Source organism: Chrysemys picta, chromosome 2, assembly GCF_011386835.1.
Source record: "Chrysemys picta bellii isolate R12L10 chromosome 2, ASM1138683v2, whole genome shotgun sequence".
Taxonomy (NCBI): domain Eukaryota; kingdom Metazoa; phylum Chordata; order Testudines; family Emydidae; genus Chrysemys; species Chrysemys picta.
Window position 1 is genome coordinate 259,477,933 of NC_088792.1, and position 24,975 is coordinate 259,502,907.

The window sequence follows — 24,975 nt, forward strand, 5'->3', positions numbered from 1 at the left end:
TCAGAGACAGTTCTATGTTTTAAAATGTGAAGGTGAGCCTATGTATTTATAAAATATTTGGGTGTTTGCATGTATTTAAAGTGTTGATTTATCCTCAAAGTGAATTATTTCTCATTATGTGTATACACAGATTATAATGTTCATTAAGTGGTTGTACACTCCTAACAAGTGTCACTGGCTATGCCCATAATGCCAATAATTCCTAATGTGCCATGCTTGCTGTTTTGCCACTCAGTTAGCATGCCCACTTTATTTCTCAGAGTTTACTACAGATCAGTATAAAAGCATGAACTTTTCCCCCCTTATTTCTGTTTCCCAAGACAGAAAGCTAGCTTGTAGGTCATGTAGCTTTTCTATATTAAGAGTTTTTAAAGGGACCTTTTTTTAAAAGCAACCTTCTACATGTACGCCTCTACCCTTGTTCGAGTTCAGATTCTAGTAGATCTCTGTACTCTTTAGATTTCTCACAAAGTTGCCCCTGGTAGCTTGTCTCAGGAACAATGGATGTTAGTGATTATTCTAAGGGCTTGTATGCATCCAAAGAAGTGGGCTGTAGTCCACGAAAGCTTATGCTCTAATAAATTTGTTAGTCTCTAAGGTGCCACAAGTACTCCTGTTCTTCTTTATGCTAAAAGCGGGAGTGTAAGTGCCACTGGCTAACTGTCCTTGTGGACCCTACTGCTGTGCATTCAGGTTCACTAGTGTGCTTTTAATCTACTCCCCTTTGAAAAAAGAGTAGATCAGTGCACTGTAGATTTATGACAGCTTGTCGCGCATTAACTCTCCAACTAAAAAAGGCCTAAATATCACCTGACATGTAGTTTTGCTCTAGTTATACTTCATAGTTGCTGTAGAATCAGATAAACTGGAATTTTTTCCATTTACTGCAATAGGTGTGAGATCAGGCCTTGAGAAGCACTCTGCAGAGTTTTTGTTATGCTCTCATTCAAAGTTCTTGCGCTAACTTATAAGAGCAGTCAGGAAAATTTGAAGGAGCTATGTTACTTCCTTTCAAGAGAGAAATGAGTAGACATGCATAGTATTAATACATAAAATAAATTAAGCGAGACTACTCTTACTAAAGGGATAGGGATTAGCAAAAAACAAAAAGCCAACAACCACTTTGTGTTTCTTAGCCAATTTCTCTCCTTGTATCTGTTACCTTTTGTTTCTAAAACGTGTCTAAATTCCTACCCAAGCCCTGATTCATCAGAGCATGTAACTATTTTCTTAACTTGAAGTATGTGAGTCAGTCCATCCTATTAATCAAAACATTTAAGCATGTCATGGAATTCAGAGGAATGCAATAATGGAAAAAGAGCACCGTTCCATTCTTAGACTGTACTAAAAATTAAGAATTTCAACATAATAAATGTAAGTCTAGATGCCTACAACCAAGTGGATTAACCAAATGTGGAGCTTGCTTTGTGAAAAACTTACTCAAAAAAGCAATTATATATATATCAACTAATTATTGCTAGTGGAAACATCTGTTAAAGATACCTGATAGCTGTCCTTAAAAAAGGAAGTACAGGTGAGAAATGAAAAGCACAGAATAAATAGTTCAACAAAATTTCATTTTAGGTTCTACAGATATTCATAACATCAAATTTCTCTGTTAGAAGGTGAGGTAGCCCTTTAAGGAAAATTGGGCTCAGACTTCTTGTGCTTAGTTTTTCACCTTTAGGGTTTGAGATAGTGCTTGTGGCAGGTGACCAGGCATCATGTGATGGTAGGGTTGAGGTGGGTGGGGGAAGTAGTGCTTTCTATAAAAAGTAGCCTATTCCATTTAGCTGTGGTGAGAGATAGAGTTGTAAGGAAATTAAAGGTATCTGTGATGGGGTTGGTAAGGAGCCCTATACCAACTGCACTGGAGCTACCTGTAGGAGGCTGCCAGGAGCAAAATCCCTTTAGAGCAAATGAAGTAGCCTTGAGCAATATGTGTAGATGGAAGAAGCCTGCACTACACAGTGCAAATGGGTGTTGAAAGGAGTTGATACTTGTGCTTATTTAAGGTGCTAGGCTGGGACTTCCACTGAAGGTGGGAGATAGTCCACCCCTTCTACTAGACTGCTCAGTCTGGCAGGGTGCAATAGACTAGAGTGCTTTATTCATAGATTCATAGATTCTAGGACTGGAAGGGACCTCGACAGGTCATCGAGTCCAGTCCCCTGCCCGCATGGCAGGACCAAATAAATGTCTATCAGGGATGGTCTAGACAGTATCTAACCTAGTCTTAAATATCTCCAGCGATGGAGATTCCACAATCTCCTTAGGCAATTTATTCCAGTGTTAACCACCCTGACAGTTAGGAACTTTTTCCTAATGTCCAACCTAAACCTCCCTTGCTGCAGTTTAAGCCCATTGCTTCTTATTCTATCCTTAGAGGCTAAGGTGAACAAGTTTTCTCCCTCCTCCTTATGACACCCTTTTAGATATCTGAAAACTGCTATCATGTCCCCTCTCAGTCTTCTCTTTTCCAAACTAAACAAACCCAGTTCTTTCAGCCTTCCTTCATAGGTCATGTTCTCAAGACCTTACATCATTCTTGTTGCTCTTCTCTGGACCCTCTCCAATTTTTCCACATCTTTCTTGAAATGCGGTGCCCAGAACTGGACACACTACTCCAGTTGAGGCCTAACCAGTGCAGAGTAGTTACAATAGTTAGCTAACAGTACAACCATTTGGAAAGATCATTGTGGTTTGCTGAGACCCTCTGCAATTTTCAAGTGGTCCGCAGGAAAAAAAAGTTTGAGTACTGCAACAGACTATGGTGTCCTGTGACAGTGGCTTTGATTGAACACAAGACTCAGTCAGGTTGTGGAACATCTGTGTTGTTGAACTTTTAATACCCTAGATCAGGGGTGGGATATTTGTGACTTGCACAAGTAGATGGGATGGATCTAGGGTGACCAGCTGTCCCGATTTTATAGGGACAGTCCCGATATTTGGAGCTTTTTCTTATATAGGCCCCTATTACTCCCCACCCTCTGTCCCGATTTTTCACACTTGCTATGTGGTCACCCTAGATGGATCTGAGATCCGTGAGTGAGGACACTGAGACAGCAGTAAGCTCTAATGCTGGATGAGGTGAGCCCGTTAAAGGCATCTACTGCAGAAATTTAGGTTTCTGACTAGCGTAATTTTTAGTGACTTCATGTTTATTCCTATTAATGGGAAACGGCTAGCAGACAGCCTGGGAACATGCCTCGATTTTCATGTAAGTTTACACACTGCTCTCTCTCGCTTACAAACGTAAAGAAGAAATCTAAAATTACACCCCACGTCAAACTTGTTCAATTCCCAGAGCGGAGGCAGCAGCCGGTTTCCTTAAACAGAGGGCGACGAGCGACCCCGGGCCCAGCACCACTGCGGATGCGCTCACACGAGGGAGCTGAGCTGCGCTGCTCGAACTGGCACAGTTCACACGGGACAGCTCAGCTCCGCGCAGCCGTGGCGGCCAAGCCCGGCGCGGGCGGTGACGGGTAGCGCAGGGCCCAGCACACGTGGGGGCACAAGAGCGAACTGGGCTGAACGCTGGGTCCCTCCTCGACGCGCCCTGGGGGAGCAGCGCTCGCGCGGCCACTTCCAGCCTCCAACCCCCCCCCCACCAGCCCCGTTACGTAGCAGCCACTGGGCGATAAAGAGGCTGGCTCCGCTCCCAGCTTGCCACTGAGGCGCAGCGAGAGTAGGTCCAAGCTTGACCCGCCCCTATGCCTCCCCACGTGGGGCGCGCATGGCGGCGGCACGCGCCTGTCGTCCCCAGGCGGTGCGTGTCAGGCAGCTCGCGAGCTGCCCAGGGTGAGTTAGGGCCTCAGGCCAGGGGTCCTTCAATACCATCTCCTGCCCCGCCCCCTTCGCCGCGCAGTGTCCCCGCCTTCAGCTCGCGCCGGTTGGAGGAGGCTGGGGAAGGGGCGTGGTCGGAAGGGGCGGGACAGTCTCCGGTGACAGGAGGCCGAGGTGGCGGGCACGGGGGGCCATGGCAGCGGCGCTGGAGCGCGCGCCTAGCTTTGAATGAGGGGCGCTCGCGCTTGGAGAGGGAAGCGGCTCTGGGTGCGGCAGCGCGCGCCCCCCTCGGCTCGAGCTGCCTTGCGCCCTCCGGAGCCCCCTCCCTTCTGGGCAGGTGAGTTAGAGAACGCGCTGCGCGCGCAGCTCCCCCCCCCCCCCCCCCGGTTCCGTGACCGTCGCTCACTCGCTGCCTCGGGCTCTTCTTCCGGGTCCGGTGGCTGGGGCGCACGGTTCGCGTGCCCCGTTCAGCCCCTAGGCCTGTCTCTTCGGGGGTTGCTGGTCCCTTACTAGTCTCTCCTCTTAACGGCTGCTGCCTTCAGGCAACTCGATGTAGCGGTGAACGTGCCAATGTTGGGCTGGGAGTCCTTCCCCCCCCTCCCCCCCCCCCCCCCCACACCTGTTCAGCATCCCTAGTGCCAGCCCGGGGACCCCTGTGCCAAGCACAGCCCATGGACTAATGGGTGTGCTTAGGTCCCTGGCCCACAGCAGGGCTCCAACTGGCGTAGCCAGGGGTCTTGGGCGGAGAGACAAGGGAGCATGTGACCTCGAGGTGTTTAGTTGCCACCACTGTTCCTTATTGAGTGTCTTGGGCTTTGTTCCGGTCTCCTTCCCTGTGCCGCCCGCAAACTCTGGTATCAGTTGTTGCATAGTGAATGTTGACTTGTAAACTACAGTAATGACGAGGGTGCAGACTTTACACCCCAGTTAAATAAAGAGGGATAGAAGGGACCACCCCTCTTGCAGCTTTTGTTTCAGGCTGTCTCTTTGCCGATTTAGGAAGACAGACATTCTTCCGTGTACGATCATTTCCTGTTTCACAGGTTTCCTTCCCACCATGTCAATTGGAGAACTTAATATATTTATTGGTTTAAAGAAGGCTTTGATTCTGGAGTGTCTGGATATGGGCCACAGAGCTCAAGTGATGTAATGTGGCTTCTGGGTCAGGTGTCTGATACTATATTTTTGTATAATCATAGAACTGTAGGGCTGGAAGGGATCTCGAGAGGTCATTTAGTCCAACTCTCTATGCTGAGGCATAACCAAGGTAGACCATCCCTGATGGGTTTTTGTCCAAACAATGCTCAGAAACCTTCAATGTTTTGAATTCCACAACCTCCCTTGTAAGCCTATTCCAGTGCTTAACTATGCTTAAAGTTAGAAAGATTTTCCTAATATTTAACCCAAATCTCCCTTGTTACAGATTAAGCTAATTACTTCTTGTCCTACCTTCATTGGACATGGAGAACAATTGATCACCATCCTTTTTGTAAGAACCTTTAACATACTTGAATGCTATCAGTTTAGCCCCTCAGTCTTTTTTTCCCCTCAAGACTAAACATAACCAGGTTTTTAAACCTTTCCTGAGAGGTCAGGTTTTCTAAATCTAAATCTTACTGCTGCTCTCTGGACTCTCTCCAGTTTGTCCACAACTTTCTTAGTGTGGTGCCCAATACTGGACACAGTACTCCAGCTGAGGCCTCACCAGTACTGAGCAGAGTTGAATAATTACCTCCCATGTCTTACGTAGGCACTCTTGTTAATACACCTCCAGAATATTAACCTTTTTTGCAACTGCATCATGTTGTTGACTTGTGTTCAATTTGTGATCCACTATAACCACCAGAGCCTTTTTGCCTAGCCAGTTATTCCCCCTCTTTTATTTCAGCAGTGGATTTTTTTCCTCCCTAATTATAGTACTTTGCACTTGTCTTTGTTGAATTTTATCTTGTTGATTACAGCCCAATTATCCAATTTATTCAGGCCATTTTGAATTTAATCCTGTCCTCCAGAGTGCTTGAAATCCTGTTTACTGTCATCTTCAAGTTTTATAAGCATTCTCTCCACTCCATCATCCATGTCATTCATGAAAATATTGAATAGTACCAGACCCAGGACTGACCCCTGCAAGACCGCACTAGCTACACCCTCCCAGTTTGACAGCAAAGCATTGATAACTACTTTTTGAGCATGGTCTTTTAACCAGTTGTGCATCTACCTTAGTAATTTCATCTAACATAATGGCCATACCAATGGTCCATCTAGCCCAGTGTCCTGTCTTGCAACAGTGGCCAATGGCAGATGCTTCAGAGGGAATGAACAGAACAGGGCAATTATTGAGTGATCTATCTCCTGTCATCCAGTCCAACACCTGGCAGTCAGAGGCTTAGGGATATCCAGAGCATGGGGTTCTGGCCCTGACCATCTTGACTATTGATGGAGCTATCCTCCAGGAACTTATCTAATTCTTTTTTGAACCCAGTTACACTTTTGGCCTTCATAGCATCCCCTAGCAATAAGTTCCACTGGTTGACTGTGTTTTGTGTGAAGAAGTACTTCCTTTTTTGTTTTAAACCTGCTGTCTATTAATTTCATTGGGTGACCCCTAGTTTTTGTTTTGTGTAGACAATGTCATATGGGATAGTGTGAAAATCAAGTCTACAGCTTCCCCTATAATCCTCTAGATACTTACAAAGTGACTATTTAATAACTTGTTCCAGTATCTATCCAGGTATCAAAGTTATGCTGACTGATCAATAATTCCTCAGGTCCTCTTTGTTTCCCCCCTTAGATAGGTGCCATTCTCCCATCATCTGGGACTTCACCTGTTTTCCATGAGTTCTTGATGATTGCCTCAGCTAGTTCTTTAAGTACCCCAAGCTTAATTTTGTCAGCCCCTGTCAACTTGAATACATCTAACTTGTCTTGGAACAGTTTACCAAGGGTTGTGGTGGAGTATTCATCACTGATATTTTTTAAATAAAGATTGAAGGCTTTTCTAAAATATATGCTCTAGCAATTATTTTGGGGAAGTTCTATGGCCTATATTACATAGGAGGTCAGATTAGATGATCACAATGGTCCCTTCCAGCCATGGAATCTATGAATCTAAATAGTCTTTAATCTGTTCTTTCCCTATTATGACTTGTGTTCCTTTCCCCTTGTTGTTAATATTAATTGTGTTTAGTATCCGGTCACCGTTAATCTTTTTGGTAAAGAAGGAAGCAAAATAGGAATTAAACACCTCTGCCTTCTTGGTGTCATCCATTATAAGCTCTCCTTTCCTGCTATGTAATGGACCTTCACTTTCTTTCATTTTTTCTCTTGCTCCTAATGCATTCATAGCACCTCTTCTTGTTTCCTTTCATGTCCCTGGATAGATGTAATTCATTTTATGCCTTAGGCTTTCTGATTTTGTGCTTACTTTCTTGTGCTATTCATTTGCGGTCACTCTTAGCAATTTGTCCGTTTCCATTTTTTGTAGAGCTCCTTTTTGATTTTCAGGTCATACGGTGCAGTCATATTGGTCTTGTTCTGTTCTTCCTTTGCATTGGGATAGTGCGCTGTTGTGCCTTTTATATTGTCTCTGAGAAACTGCCAGCTCTCCTGAACTCCTTTTTCCCATGGGATCTTACATGCCAGTTGTTAAAGCTAGATTTTTTTTTTTTTAAATCCACTTCTGCGCTGTCCTTCCTTTCCTTAGAATCATGAAGTCTTTCATTTCATGATCACTTTCATCCAGGTTTCCTTCAATCTTCAGATCTGCAATCAATTCCTTCTTGTTAGTCAGATTTAAGTCTAAAATAGTGTCTCGTTATTTCCTCCACCGTCTGAAACAATAAGTTGCTCTCAATCTATTCCAAGAATGTATTGAAGGTTTTGTGTTTTTTACTGTATTATTTTTCCAACAGATGTCGGGGTAGCTGAAGTCCCCCATTACTACCAAGTCTTGCATTGTGGATATTTCTGATATTTGTTTTAGAAATTCCTCATCCACCTCCTCCTCCTGATTTGGAGTTCTATAGTAGACTCCCACCATGATGTTTTTTTCCCCCCTTCTGGCTTCACCCAGAGACTTTCAACTGGTCTGCCTTTCACCTTCTTGTGGGCCTCAGAATAAGTGAATGGATTATTGATTTATAATGCAGCAGCTCCTCCATTTTTTTTTCCCGTCTGTCCTTCCTGAACAAGCCATACCCCTCTATATCAATATTCCCATCATGAAGCTGTGCCATTGTTCTGAAGAATGATGGACTTCTATATAGGATGCTGTTGCATTTGTTGACTGGTATTTCATGTAGCTCTGATATGTTGTTAATAATAATACTTAGAAATTATATAGTAATTTCTATTCTAAAATCTCCATGTGCTTAAAAATATTAATACATTTATCCTGCCAGACTCTTAAAAAAAAGAATCTGAGGCAGTGGTTACCATCCCGTTGATCGCGATTGACTGGTCGATCCTGGAGACTCTCCCAGTTGATCGCGATCTCTGGCGGCAGCAGGGCTGCCTGCCCTGGCCCCACGCTGCTCCTGGAAGCGGCCAGCACGCCCCTGAGGGGGAGGGCAGGGGTCTCCATGCGCTGCTCCTGCCTGCAGGCACCGCCTCCACAGCTCCCATTTGCCAGGAATGGGAAGCTGTGGCCAATGGGAGCTGTGGGGGCGGTGCCTGCAAAGAGGGGCAGCACGTGGAGTCATGTGACCCTCCCTCCCCCCTCAGGGCCGCAGGGGCATGTTGGCCCCTTCTGAGAGCAGCGTGGCCATGTGGTGCACTACTGGCTGGCAGGGTGGGGAGGTGGCCTGGCTCATGATGGGGAGGAGGTGCCAATGTGCCTGAGTGGGGCCGGGGCAGGCAGGGAGCCTGCCTTAGCCCCGCTGTGCCGCCGCCCAGGAGCTGCCCGTGGTAAGTGCCCCATGGTGGGAGCCTGCACCCCAACCTCCTTCTGGAGCTAGCACCCCAAACCCTCTTTTGCACCCCAAGCCCCAGCCCTGAGTCCCCTCCCAGAGCCAGCACCCCATACCCCCTCCTACACCCCAACATTTTGTCCCAGCCCAGAGCCCCATCCTGCACCCAAACTTCTTCCCAGAGCTTGCACCCCCCACTCACTCCTGTACCCCAATCTCCTGTTCCAGGTTCAGCCCAGAGCTCCCTCCCACACTGCGAACCCCTTGGCCCCAGCCCAGAGCCTGCACCCCCTCCTGCACCCGAAGCCCCTACCCCAGGCTCAGCCCAGAGCCCACACCCCCTCTTGAACCCCAACCCCCTGCCCCAGTCCAGTGAAAGTGTGTGAGGTTGGGGGACAGTGAGCGACGGAGAGAGGTGGGGATGGAGTGAGCGGGGTGGGGCTTTGGGAAAGGGGCGGGGTAGATCCTGGGTTGCCCTTAAATTCAAAAAGTGATCTTGGGCGTAAAAAGTTTGGAGACCACTGATCTAAGGTAACTATTACTATTTTTAGATGTTTCAGTGACTTATCACTTATTTATTTTTAAAAAGATTTTTGTCTTCTAGATTGTCAAGATAATTAGCAATGTAGAAGATAGCAGTTCCTGTCCTAGAGTATTTACAATGTTCAACAATAGCAGACAGAAGGGATGTTACACTTTGGGACACTTTCATCCAGACCAGTTGTGTTACTACCTGCCCTGTAATCCTGGGTGGGTTCTGTGCTGTGTAGCTTTGTCTCAAAGTCCTGACACCATCAGCATGCTTACCGCACAATGGGCTCACCGTGCCTTCCACCAGCCTGGTTATTCCTTGCCAAGTGAACCAACATCCATTCCAATCCCAAGTCTCCCCCAAATCGTCTCCCCTGCAGTGTCCAGTCCTTCTCACTGGACCCTCTCAGAAGTTATCGAGTTCATTGTCTCCAAAGAGACAGAATACACGCCACCCTGTTATTCTGGTTGGAGATCCACACTTCAGCTTAATACACCATAGCGAGATGGCTTTGTAAGAATAATAATTTTAAAAAATAACAAAACACTGGTGTAAGTGATTTCAAGTAAGAGTGTAAGAGATAAAACAAACCACATGTTTTCTAGTGACTAAAACTTAATTCTAGCAAGTTACGATCTTTGCCTAAGCAGTTTGCTTATTTACATGAAGTTATTAGCATCCTTAGTTCTCCAGACCAGGGGGCCCAACTTTCATAGGCTTGAAGGGTGCTGTCCCGTCAGTGATAGATACCAAAATGGTTTTTTGCCTTGGGTTACATTGTCAAATACATTGTCCCTGTTTCACGAGGCATCCGGTGGGTGCAATCTCCATCACCCATCTTAGTTTAAGTGGTCATCATTCCTCACATGCTCACCTGATGGTTATGATTACCCTGCCTGTAAATGTGCTTTTCATTGTCTTTGGTATCACCTTCCTTAATTTACATTGGATACACAGTCAGGCCTGTGAAACAACATTCCTTTGTCTAGGATAGTCTGTCCATAGGCACTGTCTGCCAAACACATTTTAGGAACATATTTCCAGCACACATCTATGATTCTTTATGCATCACCTGTACATACATCACACAATAATAATGACTAGTGTATTCCAGTTTGCATAAGACACCTAACACGACACCTTTTAGATCCAGATTATGACAACAGCAAATCAACGCAATGAGAGTGAGACCTGATGAGAATTATGGTAAGGTGGGCCCTCTGCCAGTTGGCATTGAAGTGCTTCCTGGGTCACAGAAGTATTTTTCCTTTTTTTTTTTTTTTTTTTTTCCCAGACAGGGAAACTGAGACAGAGAATTTGAGTGAGTAGTCCAAGGTGATTCTGGCAGAATTTGTTCTGTTGAGTCCAGAGGTAGTCAATAGGTGGATTGCAGGTCAAATCTGGGCCACCAGATGCTTTCTTGCAGAAAGAGCAGCCCGTTGGAGCTAGCTGGTCGGGGCTTGGAACCAGGATGGACCAGCAGCCCACCTATCAGCTCCCCTAAATTCCCTGTGCGGCAGCCGCCCAGCAGGCTATCAATTGCCGGGCAGTTCAGCTGTCCCTCCCTCCACTGCCGTGTGCTGCTTCTGCCCTCTGCCTTGGAGCTGCTCCTGGGAGCATCCTGTTTGCTGTGCGGGGGCGTGGGGAGAAGGCAGGAAGAGGGGTGCTAATATCAGGGTGTCCACCTGCTCCTGTACCCCATCTCCACAGAGCCAGGGGTGGGGAATACGACAGGTCTCAGGATGGAGGGAGTTTGCTGGCAGCCACTGCAGTATACTTAGAGTGGGGTCAGTGTACTTAAAGGGGCAATGCGTGTCTCTCTCTCAGACACATGGTGTGTGTGTGTGTGTGTGTGTGTCTCTGTATCTCTTTGCCATGCTGTGTCTCCTCCCTCCATTTGTGCTGCCTTGTAGTGTGAGGATACATTAGCAACAATGTGTTAACCCTTGAGGGCTCAGCCGAGTGTTAGTTCATCATTTAGCAGTAAGGCATTTTTAAGGAAATATCCCACCCTGTGACTCCACCACCTTAACCAAGCTTCACAATCATCATTGCTGGGTACAGGATTAAATTATTTGTTTAAAACTTATACTGTGTGTGTGTGTGTAGATACAGAGAGAGTCTTTTGTCTGGCGAGAAGAATTTCCCTGGAACCGAACCCACTCTATTTACATTAATTCTTATGGGGAAATTGGATTCACTTAACATCGTTTCGCTTAAAGTAGCATTTTTCAGGAACATAACTGCAACATTAAGCGAGGAGTTACTTACTGTATAAGCTTGTGGAATATGAAGTTATTTCCTTGCTCTCATGTATAAAATTTTACACCTAAGTAGATATGTGGTTTAGTTTAGGTGGTTTTCTTTTGCATAATTGCGCTTTAGTTAACCACTTTGTACTTGTCTCCAGCATTTAGGGCAGCTGCAGCAGAAGGTGTACAATTATGGCGACTTCTTAAACAATAACTGAAGAACCTCAGAGTTACGAACACCTTGGAAATGGACATTGTTCGTAACTCTGAACAAAGTGTTATGGTTGTTCCTTCAAAAATTTACAACTGAACATTGACTTAATACAAATTTGAAACTTTACTATGCAGAAGAAAAATGCTGCATTTAACCATCCTAAATTTAAATGAAACAAGCACAGAAACAATTTCCTTACCTTGTCAAATCTTTTTTTTAACCTTTCCTTTATTCTTTTAGTAGTTAGATAAATATAAAAACCTACACACACACATTCTGAGATTCTGCTGTAGTAGAATAATACCTAGGAATTCTAAAGCACTTGACAAACAGTAATTAAGCCTCTATCGTGGCAGATAGGTAGATGTAACCATAAAAGCTGTGACTTGACTGATTCTCAGCATTGCTCTGCCTCATCCTTGGAATAATGTAGAAAAAGTGCATGTGATAAAAGGAAGTGCTTGTTTTGGGCAGCCACATATTCAATATGTGGTAATTCCTGTCCTATGAGGTGTCTTCCTTTAATTAACCAGATATGTATTGCAGCAGCTAAGTTGGCTACAATAGGGCCAACAAATATAGTAAACTGAGAAAAATTGGGCTTGGAAAACTTACCTTTCATCCTGGCTAATAGATACAAGTAAGTGCGATGTCATGACTCCCAAGCCAAGGAAAGAAACCATTTTCACCAAATTTTGTACTGAATTTACTTCTGTCAGTGAACTTCCTATTTAATGTTTGTTTATTAACTTTGGCTCTTCCACTGCTATCCTACCATCTTTCCCTTCCTGGCTCCATTTCTCTCCTTTACTGTATAGGTCAGAATGTATCTTTCTTTTTCCTCTGCAGTCGTCACTGTCATCTGTCCTTTTATTTTGCCTTTTGTTGTCATGTTTATGTAATCTCTCTATAGTGTGTTCTCTCCATTCTTCCTTCAACTTATTAATTCAATACTATATTTATCTAATGTATTTCATCGGTCCTTTTTCGTGCACTTAAATATCTAGGGACACTCTTCCCCGGACACCTACTGTAACATCCAGAGGACTAAACCTACAAGCCCAGCAGCTTCCAAAGTGTCTGTCTATAGAGAGCTGGCTGATCATGTACAACTGACTCTTGTTTCCAACTAATAACTCACAGTAAAAGAAACCTAATATGAAACGTTTGATGTAAGACTACTTTGCTATGTAAGCAACTGATGTAGTTACGTCACTGCTGCTATTTGATCACCGATGGGAGGAGAGGTGGCCCTAGTGATCATGAAGGTAGAAAGGTGATATACAAGATAATCTATTGAGATGTGGATCATGCTGTGAAAATGTTGACCAATCTAAAATATATGGGAGCCAATGTCCAGATGAGAGCTATTATATGTATTACAACAATACTTAAAGCCCCCAATTAAAATTGGGGCTTCGATGTGCTAAGTGCCGAACATACACACAGTAAAAAACAGTCCCTTTCCCCCAAAATTTCTAATCTAAATAGACAAGACAAAGAGTGGGGAAATATTATCCCTGTTTTACAGATGAGGAACCCAGGCACAGAGATTAAGTAGCTTGCCCACAGTTACACAAGAAAACTGACAATACAGTAACTCCTCACTTAACGTTGTAGTTATGTTCCTGAAAAATGCTACTTTAAGTGAAATGATGTTAAGCGAATCCAATTTCCCCATAAGAATTAATGTAAATGGGGGGGGGGGGAGGGGCTAGGTTCCAGGGAATTTTTTTTCCCCAGACATAAGACTATGTATACTTACACAATATGAGATTTAAATAATTTTAAACAAACAATTCAATACTGTACTCACCAGTGATGATTGTGAAGCTTGGTTGAGGCAGGGGCGTAGTGAGGTCGGGGCGCGGGGGCTTGCCCCGCTCCTCCCACCCAGCACTCCTGCTGGGGTGCAGGGTTGGGATGTGGGCTTACCCCACTCCACCCACCCGGCATTCCAGCTGGGAAGCAGGCAAGCCCCAGACCACGCTCCACGGCAGGAGCACCAGGCGGGCGGAATGGGGCAAGCTAAACAACCTTACAACGGAACATTGTGCAACTTCAAACAAGTATATTCTCTAATTGTTCATTATTAGATTGCTGATCTACGTTAACTGGACAACTTTAAATGATGAGTGGCTGTATGGGAACTAAACCCAGACCTCTTGAGTCCCAGTCCAGTGCTCTAACCACAAGATTAATTCTCTTCACTCTTCCCACTGCCACTAAGCAATGTTAAGATACTAGGATTCCTCCTACCATAGTGCTGTCCTATCATATTGCTCTATCTAGTAGGTGTCTGATAAACTCGAAATCTCTTCCCTCTTGCTGGAAAGGAGAATGAGCACTTTCTAACTCCCCTAATATGCCTGATATTATATAAAAACTAAATTTGTATTCAAGGCAGGAAACATCAAAGTTAATGTTGCTTGTGCATATGAATCCATAGAACAGTTTCAGAAGGGAAGAATTTCCATTGTTACACTGCAAGAAAGTGCATCAAACAAGTAGTTGAAAGGAAATTCTATAAATAACCCATGGCTTTTAATACCTGCTGTTTTTCCATCTACACAAACTGATTGGCAAGCAGCCTCCCCACCAAGAGCAAATAAGCAAGCATTTCCCTGTTATGTGCTCCTGCCGACTGTACCTGAGTGGGATGCCTGACTAAAGTACCAGCCCTTACTAATCAAATACAACCCAGGAGTCAGCTTTGTTATACAAAAATGTATTACAGTGCATGGTGATATTGAGGGACTTTTTTGAAAAAATCTAATTGGCAGTATAAAGTCACTGTCAGAAATACCATTTTAATGTTTCTTATCATGTTAGCCTTCACTTTCCTGCAGTAATAATAGTTAGCTGTCAGTAGTTTCTGTTGCTAGAGGACTCTGCATTGGTTTGGCTCATACAGTTGCTGAGGGAATGGGGGTTATTGTAACTAGGAATGGTGATTGGAATGAAAAATTAATGGGTAAAAGAGGAAAACAAAAGAATATTAAGGTCTTCCATTTTCAGTGGCTCATTTGGAATACGATCAGTTCTGACGCAACTGTTATCTTTGTATTGTGGCAGTGTGCTCAGCCTCTCCTTTCAAGCAAGAAGTGATGCAAAGGTTGTGTATGGCTATACAAAAAAAGCCCCCACTACAATTTTGAAATGTTAACATTACACTTTTTGGGAAGAAAGTAGAACAAACAACTTGGGGGTTGTCAAGGGAGAGAATAGCTGGTAATGTCGTCCAAACAGTTAAAAGTATAATGAGGTATATCAACATGTGGTAATGACACGACTTGAGGATGCACTACACAGGGTGTACACTGCCTTTTCAGTGACATTGAGCATGGTATATTAAAGGGGCTTTACAGCCCTGATTTAATATCTTTACGAATCCAAAAGAGCTCAGTGACTTCTTTTTTGGGGGGAGGGGGCGGAGGCTGGAGGGGACCTAAATAGAGCAATATAATATACCTTAGGTAGTGATGGTGCAGTGTTGTAGGTGCAGGCCAATCCCACCCTCCACACATGGTGGTAATATTGAGGAGTTAAAGGAAAACAAATTCTAATCTGCAGAAATATCTGATTCTTAGTAATAAAAATGCAATGATATTAACTAAAGCTAAGCCTTTTAAGAAACAGCTGCTCCCAATGGTTCTGCTTGCTGCATCATGTGTCCTAGGGATTGGTGGAAATACCTGAAATCCTCTGTTGTGACAATTTGGGGAGGCTGGACAACCAGAGCTGCTTCAGTATCTTTCTGATGCTAAGTACTTCCTCCCAACTGGCCAATGGACAGTAAATGTCAGTTGAAGCCCGTCAGTAAGATGGAAGACAAAGTATCTCTGTATAAATCTCAGGTGGGCATTAGTTGTTCACTGTTGGGATTTCAGCTAGAGTGTGGTTTCTAATTCTGTCATTAAACTAACAACGTCTTACATTTACAGTGTTTTCCAACACTTCATAATAAATTAGTGTATCTCTATATTCTATTTTCTGCCTTACCTCACTCAATAAAACTACTTGTATCATCCCTGTTACTTTGCCTCTTCTTCTTTCGCAATCATAACTTTTCCTCTTCTTTCAATGCAGAACTTGCCCTTTGTCCAGCACAAACTTCCACTCTTCCCAGACACTGTTGGTACATTCTCCTGTTACTCAGCTTCTCTTCTGGTGCTTTAAAGGCCCTAAAACGGCTTTCCCTAGCAGACACGGGAAACATGCAAGAACAGCACACACGTACATTCTATCCCTCTTGTTTGGCTGTCTGGAATGGCTCACAATTGTGAGTGTCTATCTCAGGGAAGACTGTCAGAAAACAAGGGCAGACATCCCAAACTGGCATTTATATTTTATTATTACATTTCACCAAGCCAGTAACAAATGTGCACTCCTCCTGTATCACTTTATCAGTTTTACCATGGACCACAGACAGTCCCCTTATGCACCTCAGCCTATCCTGCCAGCCAGACAAACTGAATTTAGTGATAATGGTCACACTACATCAGGTTACTCCTAATCCCAAAGATTCAGCCAGTTATCTCAAATCAATTGGTACTTTGGATCTCACACCAAAGACAATGCTGGCAGCCAGTTCTCTAGTAAATTAACTAAAAAGATTTATTAGCTAAGAAAAAGAATGAGAGTCATTGAGAGACTAAAGCAGGTAAAATATAATATCAGGTGAGTCAAAGTTTGTAAGTCCAAAATGATAGCGGAGAGATAGTAATTTGCCAGTTTCCCAAAGATCTTTTCAGCAGTACCCAGAGTAATTCTGGGAATCTCCATCTTCTTGTTCAGTTATTCTACCCTGTTAGAATCCAAACAGTCCAGAGATACAGGACCATCCCTTAAATCAGTTTTTACAGCTTCTTCTCCAGAAAATAATCTGAACAATATCTTTACCCATGTGGGCTTTCCTTTGATGATGAGTAGGAAATGCAAACTGAGTCTGTGAATTCCCATTGTTGAACACAGTGGTCTTTGCTTTGAAGTTAGCACTCTTCTTCATTCATATTTCCAAGGCTCCAATTGCATTTGATGGGTATTTTAGTTACAGTGATATACATAATATAAATGCCTGCCATTACATCATAATTAAGGCTAAGGATTTTATCATGGCTATTTTTAGTAAATGTCACGGACAGGTCATGGGCAATAAACAAAAATTCACAGAAGCTGTGACCTGTTGGTGACTTTTGCTCCTGCGGCTCCATGATTTCCCCTGCCACCGTGGTGGCTGGGAGCTGCAGAGTTTCCCCGCTCGGCTGGAACCCTGAGGAGGGCCCCCTGAGAAGGCTGTCGCTGGAACCCTGCAGGGAGACCCTGAGGAGGCTGTCGCCTGCCACTGCAAACCTTCCAGGGACCCACTGGCTGCAGCCCCAGGGGCTGAAGCAGAAGATGTCATGGAGGCCTTTGGAAGTCACGGCATCTGTGATTTCTGTGACCTCTGTGACATAAACTTAGCCTTAATTATAATAGAAATAGATAAGTAAAAACAATACAAGTAACATTCCATTAGTTTTAACAACTGACTATACTCTTACATTAACATACCTTTTGATTTAGGGTTATTTATTTACTTGGGGCATGCATAATGTAAATGTCATGTAATAGAAACAGGATATAGACAAGTGAAAACAATACAACTAACATATCTTTTGAACATTATTGACAATTGAATTTGCCTGAATACATATTAATACACTTAACACTTTTTTGATATTCATACACAAGCGAATTGGCCATTGGTTTGAGCTGGTCTGTCAGCTTCACATCTCCCTCAAAAACAATGGTGTTAAATGAGATAGCGGTGGCCCAGCACCTCCCTGGATTGTGGAAGAGAGACCTGTTCCAGGCCACCATTGAAGCAAAAGGCACTCCCTCCCCCACCCCCACCCCCGTTCTGTTTCCCTCTAGGATCTCTTGGCCTGTGGTGTCCCTGTTGATAGGGAAGCAGACAAGTTCAGTATAGAGAGTTGAGATGAAGCCCATAAATGAGGTATGAGGTTCTTCCTGAGCACCACTTCTCCTGTACTGCAGCTCACTAGTCTGACCTGTCTTTTGTTTTCACTTTACTGCCCCATGTCTGCCCTTTAGCAATGGACAGGCCTTTTCCTCAGGGAGGTTTGTCCACTGCTGAACCAACATACATGGCCTTCTGGGGCTTACAAGTTTCAAAAGGCCATGCATATTTTTATTTGGATTGGATCCAAAATCATACTGCAAGCACCTCGCAATATTTATATAACACTAAGAACAACTTGTCATGTGAATCATGCCATTCATCTGGCAGCTGAACATACATTCCTAAGGGATTTGATACTTCTGAATCTTTATGTTGTGTCTCACTTGGTATCTTTATTATTACTGTAGGTTACAGTCATCCTAAATACAGTATGGGATCATTTCATGTAGTGCTGTGAGTCTTAATAGACCTTCCTTGCATTCAAAGCTTTAATCTAGGAAAAGAGGCTTAAATGCTATAACATAATTGAATTTCAGCTGTCCTTTGCTCTTTAATGGTTTGAAGAAGGCATCACAAGGCTTTTTCTCTTCTTACCAGGAGTTGATTTAGAGAAGTTGTTAGTCTAACTGTAGCTGATTGTTTTAGAAACTATTTATATAGCCCAAATTCTCTGTTTGATGTCATGTCGCAGATATAGTCAAGTGCCCCTCTTGGCTACTCACCAGATTGGGTTGTGTGTGTTTTAAAACCCTGGAGTTTGAACTGAATCCAGGTACAGTAACTCCTCACTTAAAGTTGTCCTGTTTAACGTTGTTTCGTTGCTGATCAATTAAGGAACATGCTCGTTTAAAGTTGCGCAATGCTCCCTTCTAACTTCGTTTGGCAGCCGCCTGCTTTGTCCACTGCTTGCAGGAAGAGCAGCCTGTTGCAGCTAGCTGGTGGGGGCTTGGAACCAGGGTGGACCGGCAACCCCCCTATTAGCTCCCCACTCCCCTAAGTTCCCTGTGCAGCAGCTGCCCAGCAGGCTAGCAATTGCAGCTGTCGCTCCCCCCACTGCCATGTGCTGCTCCTGCCCTCTGCCTTGGAGCTGTTCCTCGAGACTCCTGCTTGCTGTGTGTGTGTGGGGGGGGGGGGGCGGACAGAGGAAGAGGGTGGCTAATGTCAGGGTGTCCCCCTACCCCTGCTCCTGCACCCTGCTTACCCCATCTTCCATAGAGCAGGGGGGACACACGACAGGGCTCAGGATGGAGGGAGCTTGCTGACAGCAGCTGCGGTCTCAGCAAGCTGATCTAATTAACAAGGCAGTATACTTAAAGGGGAAATGCACATCTCTCACACAGTGTGTGTCTCTGTCTCTGTCTGTCTGCGATGCTGTCTCCCCTCCCTCCATTCCTGCTGCCTTGTAGAGTGTGAGTGTTAACCCTTGAGGGCTCAGCCAATTGCTAGTTCATCATTTAGCAGTAAGGCATTTCCTGGGAAATATTCCACTCTCTGACTCCTCCACCTCAACCAAGCTTCACAATCATCATCACTGTGTACCAGTATTAAATTGTTTGTTTAAAACTTATACTGTGTGTGTATATATGTGTGTGTATGTATAATATATAATCTTTTTGTCTGGTGGGGGAAAAAAAAATTCCCTGGAACCTAACCCCCTCATTTACATTAATTCTTATGGGGAAATTGGATTCGCTTAACATAGTTTCGCTTAAAGTTGCATTTTTCAGGAACATAACTACGTTAAGTGAGGAGTTACTGTACTGCCCCTGTTTTTGGGTTCCTGGTCACACACTCAAGGTGCAGATCATCTGTCTAGCACTCCTTCCTGAGAGTTGGGACGTCCCAGTCCAACTGTTTAGCCCGTTACCTGTGCTGACCCCTCAGGTTCCCTTGAAGCTTCACTACACTTTCCCCCAGAACTCCAGTTGTGTGGGTGTTCTGGGCCTACCCATTAACTCTTCAAGGGCATGTGATAGGTGTCACATACAATACACAAGAGGATTCTGAATCACAATTTCTCTTACTTAGTTATATGAGAAATACAGAGATCTATACAAAAATAGTAAACCCTACATGTATTTCCCTGACTTATTTTCCTCACCGCTCCAGAGCATTCTTTGGGCTGGAGGTCAGAGTCTTCTGGGGCCGTCCTTCACCTGCAGCACATGGCTTGTCATTTCCATCATTCCATCTCTCTTCCCATCCCCCACCCCCAGTCAGCTTGCTTTGACCTTGGTTAGTCCCACAGCTAAACCAAACCTCCCCTGCTACAAAAGCATGCCTGTCTGTGCAGCTCTCCTGCCCCAAGATACCTGAGTGGCTCCAAGTCCCTCAAGTTTATGTATCTCAATAACTGGTTCCTTTGGCCTGCTGCTAGTAATTTTTCACTCTCCAAATCTGAACCCCATACAGACAAGCTGAAGGAAGTGGCTTCTCCCCAATCCAACCAACTTTAGCATACTACTGACTGGTCAGACTACAGTCATTAAGGTTACCTACTCTTCGCTATATCTAGTCCGGGACAGGTGTGCTTACAGGCTTGTCAACAGTGGTGAATAGACATAGAGGCATTCTACAATACAGTACTTTTCATAAGAACAACTTCAAAATATCAACCAGAATTAGTAAATTTTACAAACAGATTCCTCACATTGTTACAAGTCACAACAAATAACTGTGTGTGGCTGAACTTAAAACAAAACAAACAAAAATGCAAATATAAACCTCAATGCAAAATCTTTTTCCAAACATCAGGGTTTTTTTGCTTGACTAGAAAATATAACACACTTCCAAAAGAACTAGTTATAAATGTTTGAGAGCTGCTGTACTAATTTCAATGGTATAAACTGGCTAAAGATGTTGACATAACCCAGTTACTGTCCCACATTAAACAATGTTAAATAAGGTTTGGTATACAGAGACCTGCTTAACACCATGGCAAATACACCATTAAAAATTCTTGTAACCTTTTATTAAAATAAAGAAAATAAGGGAAAAACAGATGAAGTATTAAGTAAGGCTTTCATTTTAAGAACCTCCCTTTTCCCGGAGAGAGGTTTAAGAAGGAATCACCCCCTCTTTGTTTGACAGTCTCTTAGATGGTAATGTAATGGCAGGCATTGTCCTTAAGCTTAAATAGCTCTTCAATCATATCCCCTCTTAGCCTTCTTTTTGCTAGACTAAACAAGACAAGCTCTTTCCGTCTCCTCTCATAAGATAGGCCTCCATTCTCCTTATCTAAAAATTCGTTATTTTTTCAAAGAAGGAAATCAGGTTAGTAATATATGAAATAAAACTCCTCTACCTTTTCAAAAGGAAGAATGCCTTTTTAGCATGATGTAGACAGTTGCTGTCTTATGTCCTAAATTTCTGCACATTCCCTGTATCTAACTTCTTCCACTGCAAGGCCATGCTGCCCTCCCCTTCTGTATCTATGCAGCCATGCATTTATCTCCAGGTTGCACATGTCCCTGTCCTTACCCTCAACTGGGAGGATGGGTGAGCACTCAGCCTGCCACCCCAACTCCTTCACCCTTGCTCCCAAAGCTCTGTAGTCATTTCTAATCTGCTCAGGGTCATACCCGGCAGTACCATTAGTGCCCACATCGATGAGCAGGATGGGGTAGTGGTCAGAGAGATAGATGAGCCTCAGCAACCTTTCAGTAACATCTCGGATGCGGACTCCACGTAGGCAGAATATCATCTCCAGTCGGTAGCTGGATGCCTCCATCCCCCGCAGAAGGGGATCCCCAACCACCACCCTATGTCTACTGTTCATGAGTCTCCCTGGTTTGGGGAGCAAGTGGTTCCTCTTCTTCAACCATTGGGGTCTGCTCCTCAACTCCTGTTACTAGTATAGCATACTGGTTCTTGATCTCAATGGACAGGGGACCCAAGGTGGCAAGCAGCCAGTCTCCTCCCTGCAGAGCAGGGCTTCTCTGAATCTGCTTTTTTCACATGTAGTCGGCTAGCCTCCTCCATCCCAGACATTCCATATGCATCCTGTCAGTGAAGTATTCATGCTCCTGGATGCTACGCAGACAAGCCACCTCGTATCTGCATTAGGAGGAACTCCACTAATGGACACCTCTTATACCAAGTGGTTCCCCCACCTGGCTTTCTTTGGCAGGGACATGCAGGTGACTTTCCCAGCAAGTCAGGACCGGGGCCTGGATAGAAGCTTCCTGGGTCAGGATACCTCTCTGTCTGGCAGGGCCTCACCAGTACAAGCAGAGGAAGATGACATGCCATTTTCCTTCCTTTGAGGGTTCTTCCATGCCGAGTACCTGCAAGTTGACTGATCCTAATTATAAAAGGTCCATTAAAGTGAAATTTGAACAGAAGAAGAAACTGAGCTATAATCCTGAGTTTTTGTTCCTTGTTTATTAGCAATTACAATTGCAGATCTAAATTTCAACCCCAAATGTGTGTGTTTGGAAGAGGCCACAATTGATTACATAAAATGATGGAGAATTGTTTAAGGAAAATCACAAAAGACAGGACAGTTGCATTGAGGGTGTTGTAAATTTTTAAAAGACCTGCCCACCCAGCTCAGCTTCAGTCACGTGTGGTTTTTAACACACATTGGATTGGGTAGGCCAAAATTTGGTGGTAGGCTGTATGCTGAGAAAGCTCTGTTTGCCAGAAGCTGGCAATGGGCGACAGGGGATGGATCACTTGGTGATTACCTGTTCTGTTCATTCTCTCTGAAGCATCTGGCATTGGCCACTGTCGGAAGACAGGATACTTGGCTGGATGGACCCTTGGTCTGACCGTTCTTCTGTAATGGTGTACTGGTAACTAGGGCAGATACAGTAAAATGATGGGCATAACTAGTTAGTAGATCAATTGCAAACTTTTAATCGTGGACTGTGTGTGTACTGTTTTCTGTTTTGAGGACTAAATATGCTTCCGAAGCAAATGACGTAGTATGTGTTTTTGTGTTTTATTTCATAAATCTTTATGGCTTTTTTTCAGTGTGGTCTGAGTTGTTTCTTTTTCTTCAGAAAAATATATTTGGGGGGGGGGAGTGGAGGGATCTAGGGGAATACTCATATACCAGAGTTGTAGTGGCTCATTCCAATCTACATTCTGTAACTCATGAAAATACATTTGTTAAGATCAATTTGGTATACTCCGTCTAAAGGTTTTGGAGAGACTAGAACCCTTACATTAGTACCATCTCTGAGAAATGACGGTTTCTGAGGTGTTTTGAACTGTTTTAGCCAACGCCAAGGCTCTAGCCCAGTTTCGTGACTTGGTTACAGCACAATCCTGTCCACAATACATACACCTCTACCCTGATATAACACGACCCGATATAACACGAATTCTGATATAATGCGGTAAAGCAGTGCTCGGGGGGGGGGGGGGGGGGGAGGGGCTGTGCACTCCAGCAGATCAAAGCAAGTTCGATATAATGCGGTTTCACCTATAACGCGGTAAGATTTTTTTTTTGGCTCCCGAGGACAGTGTTATATCGAGGTAGAGGTGTATTTTAACAGTGCAATTACCAAAGGGACATCCATGTTTGTAGTGTAAATGGGGGGGGCCTGTTAGGATCGTTCTTTCTTATGATGGTAAAGTCAATTGCTCAAGGTGGCATCGTGCTCTCCAAGGGCCAACTTCTGTGATTAGAGTTCCTATTGCAGTTCATAGGAACTGTGTGAGCATGTTTTGGCTGCAGCTACCTGTAGCAATAATAATCATATCTAAAATAGATTGGTTGTATAGAGTTATATTACAATTATTTTTAAACTGACAAATATGTTCGCTCATACAGTACTTATGTGATGGTATTCTTTTATATATATTTTTTGTTTGCCTGAGTATCCTGGGCCCCACCTTCCCCCCCCCCCTCCCCCCGATTATTTATTTGAAGGACTTGTTATATGACTACTACAAAGTCAATAAAATGTCATAATGGATGACAAATAGTACGTACATAATGTGTATAATGCATTGACTCCCCCCTCACTAGTGTAACTCCATTGTCTTCAGTGGAGTTATTCTTGATTTACTAATGGGTAAGTGAGAAGCTAATCAGGCCTAAAAGCTATGTAAAGATGTATTATGCATCTGGGATATTTTAATTTGAATTTTTTGGTTGTTTTTTTTTTACAGGCAAAGTTTCTCGCCATGGCCATCACACAGTTCCGGCTCTTTAAAATTTGTACTTGCCTGGCAGCAATGCTGTCCTTCATTAAGAGGTTAATATGCAGGTAAATAACATGGTTTCATGTATTAAACTGTCTATTCTTTTGTTTAAATACAAGTTGCTTCTAATCTTTTCCTCTCCCCTTAGTTATTTTCATAGTTCTTAACTGCAGAACAAAGCCTAGGTGTATGATAGTTAAACTGTACTCAAACCTTTCATCTTGATGTTCATTTGACATTCAAAATTATGGAGTGCTCTAATGTGAGTAATTGGACTATGTTCTACAGCTGTGTATACATAGTATGGTTTATAACACAACAATACTGGCTGTCTCTTATGCCTATTTTTAACTTTTTTTTTAAAGCATGTTTTGAAAGTTGTCTCCTAAAAACATATCTAAAGAATCTGTTCTCTGAATTTCTGGAAGAAAACACCCAGTCTTTAGCTGAAAACCTCCTCAGAGCAGAGTATACACTTACCAACTGTCAGGGTTTTTTTAAATTACAATATCAAGTCCACAATTGTTTGTCACTAGCTTTCCATTATAAACCTAATTGTGACCCTCCCACTTTTGTTTGCCAAAACCAAACCAGTCTATCTGAAGCTCCTCAAATGGCCTTCTGCCCATTAAGGGGTAAATTGTACAGGTCTGTAAGAGATGAGCCTAAAAATATCAGTTAGAATTTATTTGAAGAAAATTTTAAAATGTTGTTTCTTTGTGCTATGTCATATGTGAAAAAGTATGGTTGAGATACTTAAAATTTGGCTTATTCTGTTGTCCTCATGACACCTAGGTTTTCTGGCTGTCTCATCATGAACAGTTCAATGAAAACCTCTGTTTAATATGCATTTGCAGTCAAGAAAGTAAAGAAAATGTTAGGATGCCTCAGCACTGGGATAGAAAGTGTGGGGGAAAAACTCCCTAGAATCATAGAAGATTAGGGTTGGAAGAGACCTCAGGAGGTCATCTAGTCCAATCCCCTGCTCAAACCAGGACCAACCCCAACTAAATCATCCCAGCCAGGGCTTTGTCAAGCCGGGCCTTAAAAACCTCCAAGGAAGGAGACTCCACCACCTCCCTAGATAACGCATTCCAGTGCTTCACCACCCTCCTAGTGAAATAGTGTTTCCTAATATCCAACGTGGACCTCCCCCACTGCAA

At 43.7% G+C, this 24,975-nt stretch overlaps 1 protein-coding gene across 7 annotated transcripts in view; it reads left to right on the top strand.

Moving 5' to 3' along the window:
• Nucleotides 1-3,780: 3,780 nt before the first annotated feature.
• Nucleotides 3,781-24,975, top strand: part of EBAG9 (estrogen receptor binding site associated antigen 9) — a 45,314-nt gene continuing 24,119 nt past the window's right edge. For 3 of the 7 annotated variants that reach the window (XR_010598956.1, XM_024105214.3, XM_065586038.1), the window contains exons 1-2: nucleotides 3,937-4,123; nucleotides 23,780-23,877. Coding sequence is in view for 5 of the 7 variants with exons in the window: in XM_024105214.3 (XP_023960982.2) it covers nucleotides 23,795-23,877 (83 nt within the window). In the remaining 2 variants the exon portion in view is untranslated. Of the gene's footprint in view, nucleotides 3,802-3,905; nucleotides 4,124-23,779; nucleotides 23,878-24,975 lie in introns of those variants that run through there. The other 4 variants (XM_065586039.1, XM_065586037.1, XM_005287274.5 and 1 more) reach the window with 4 other exon arrangements.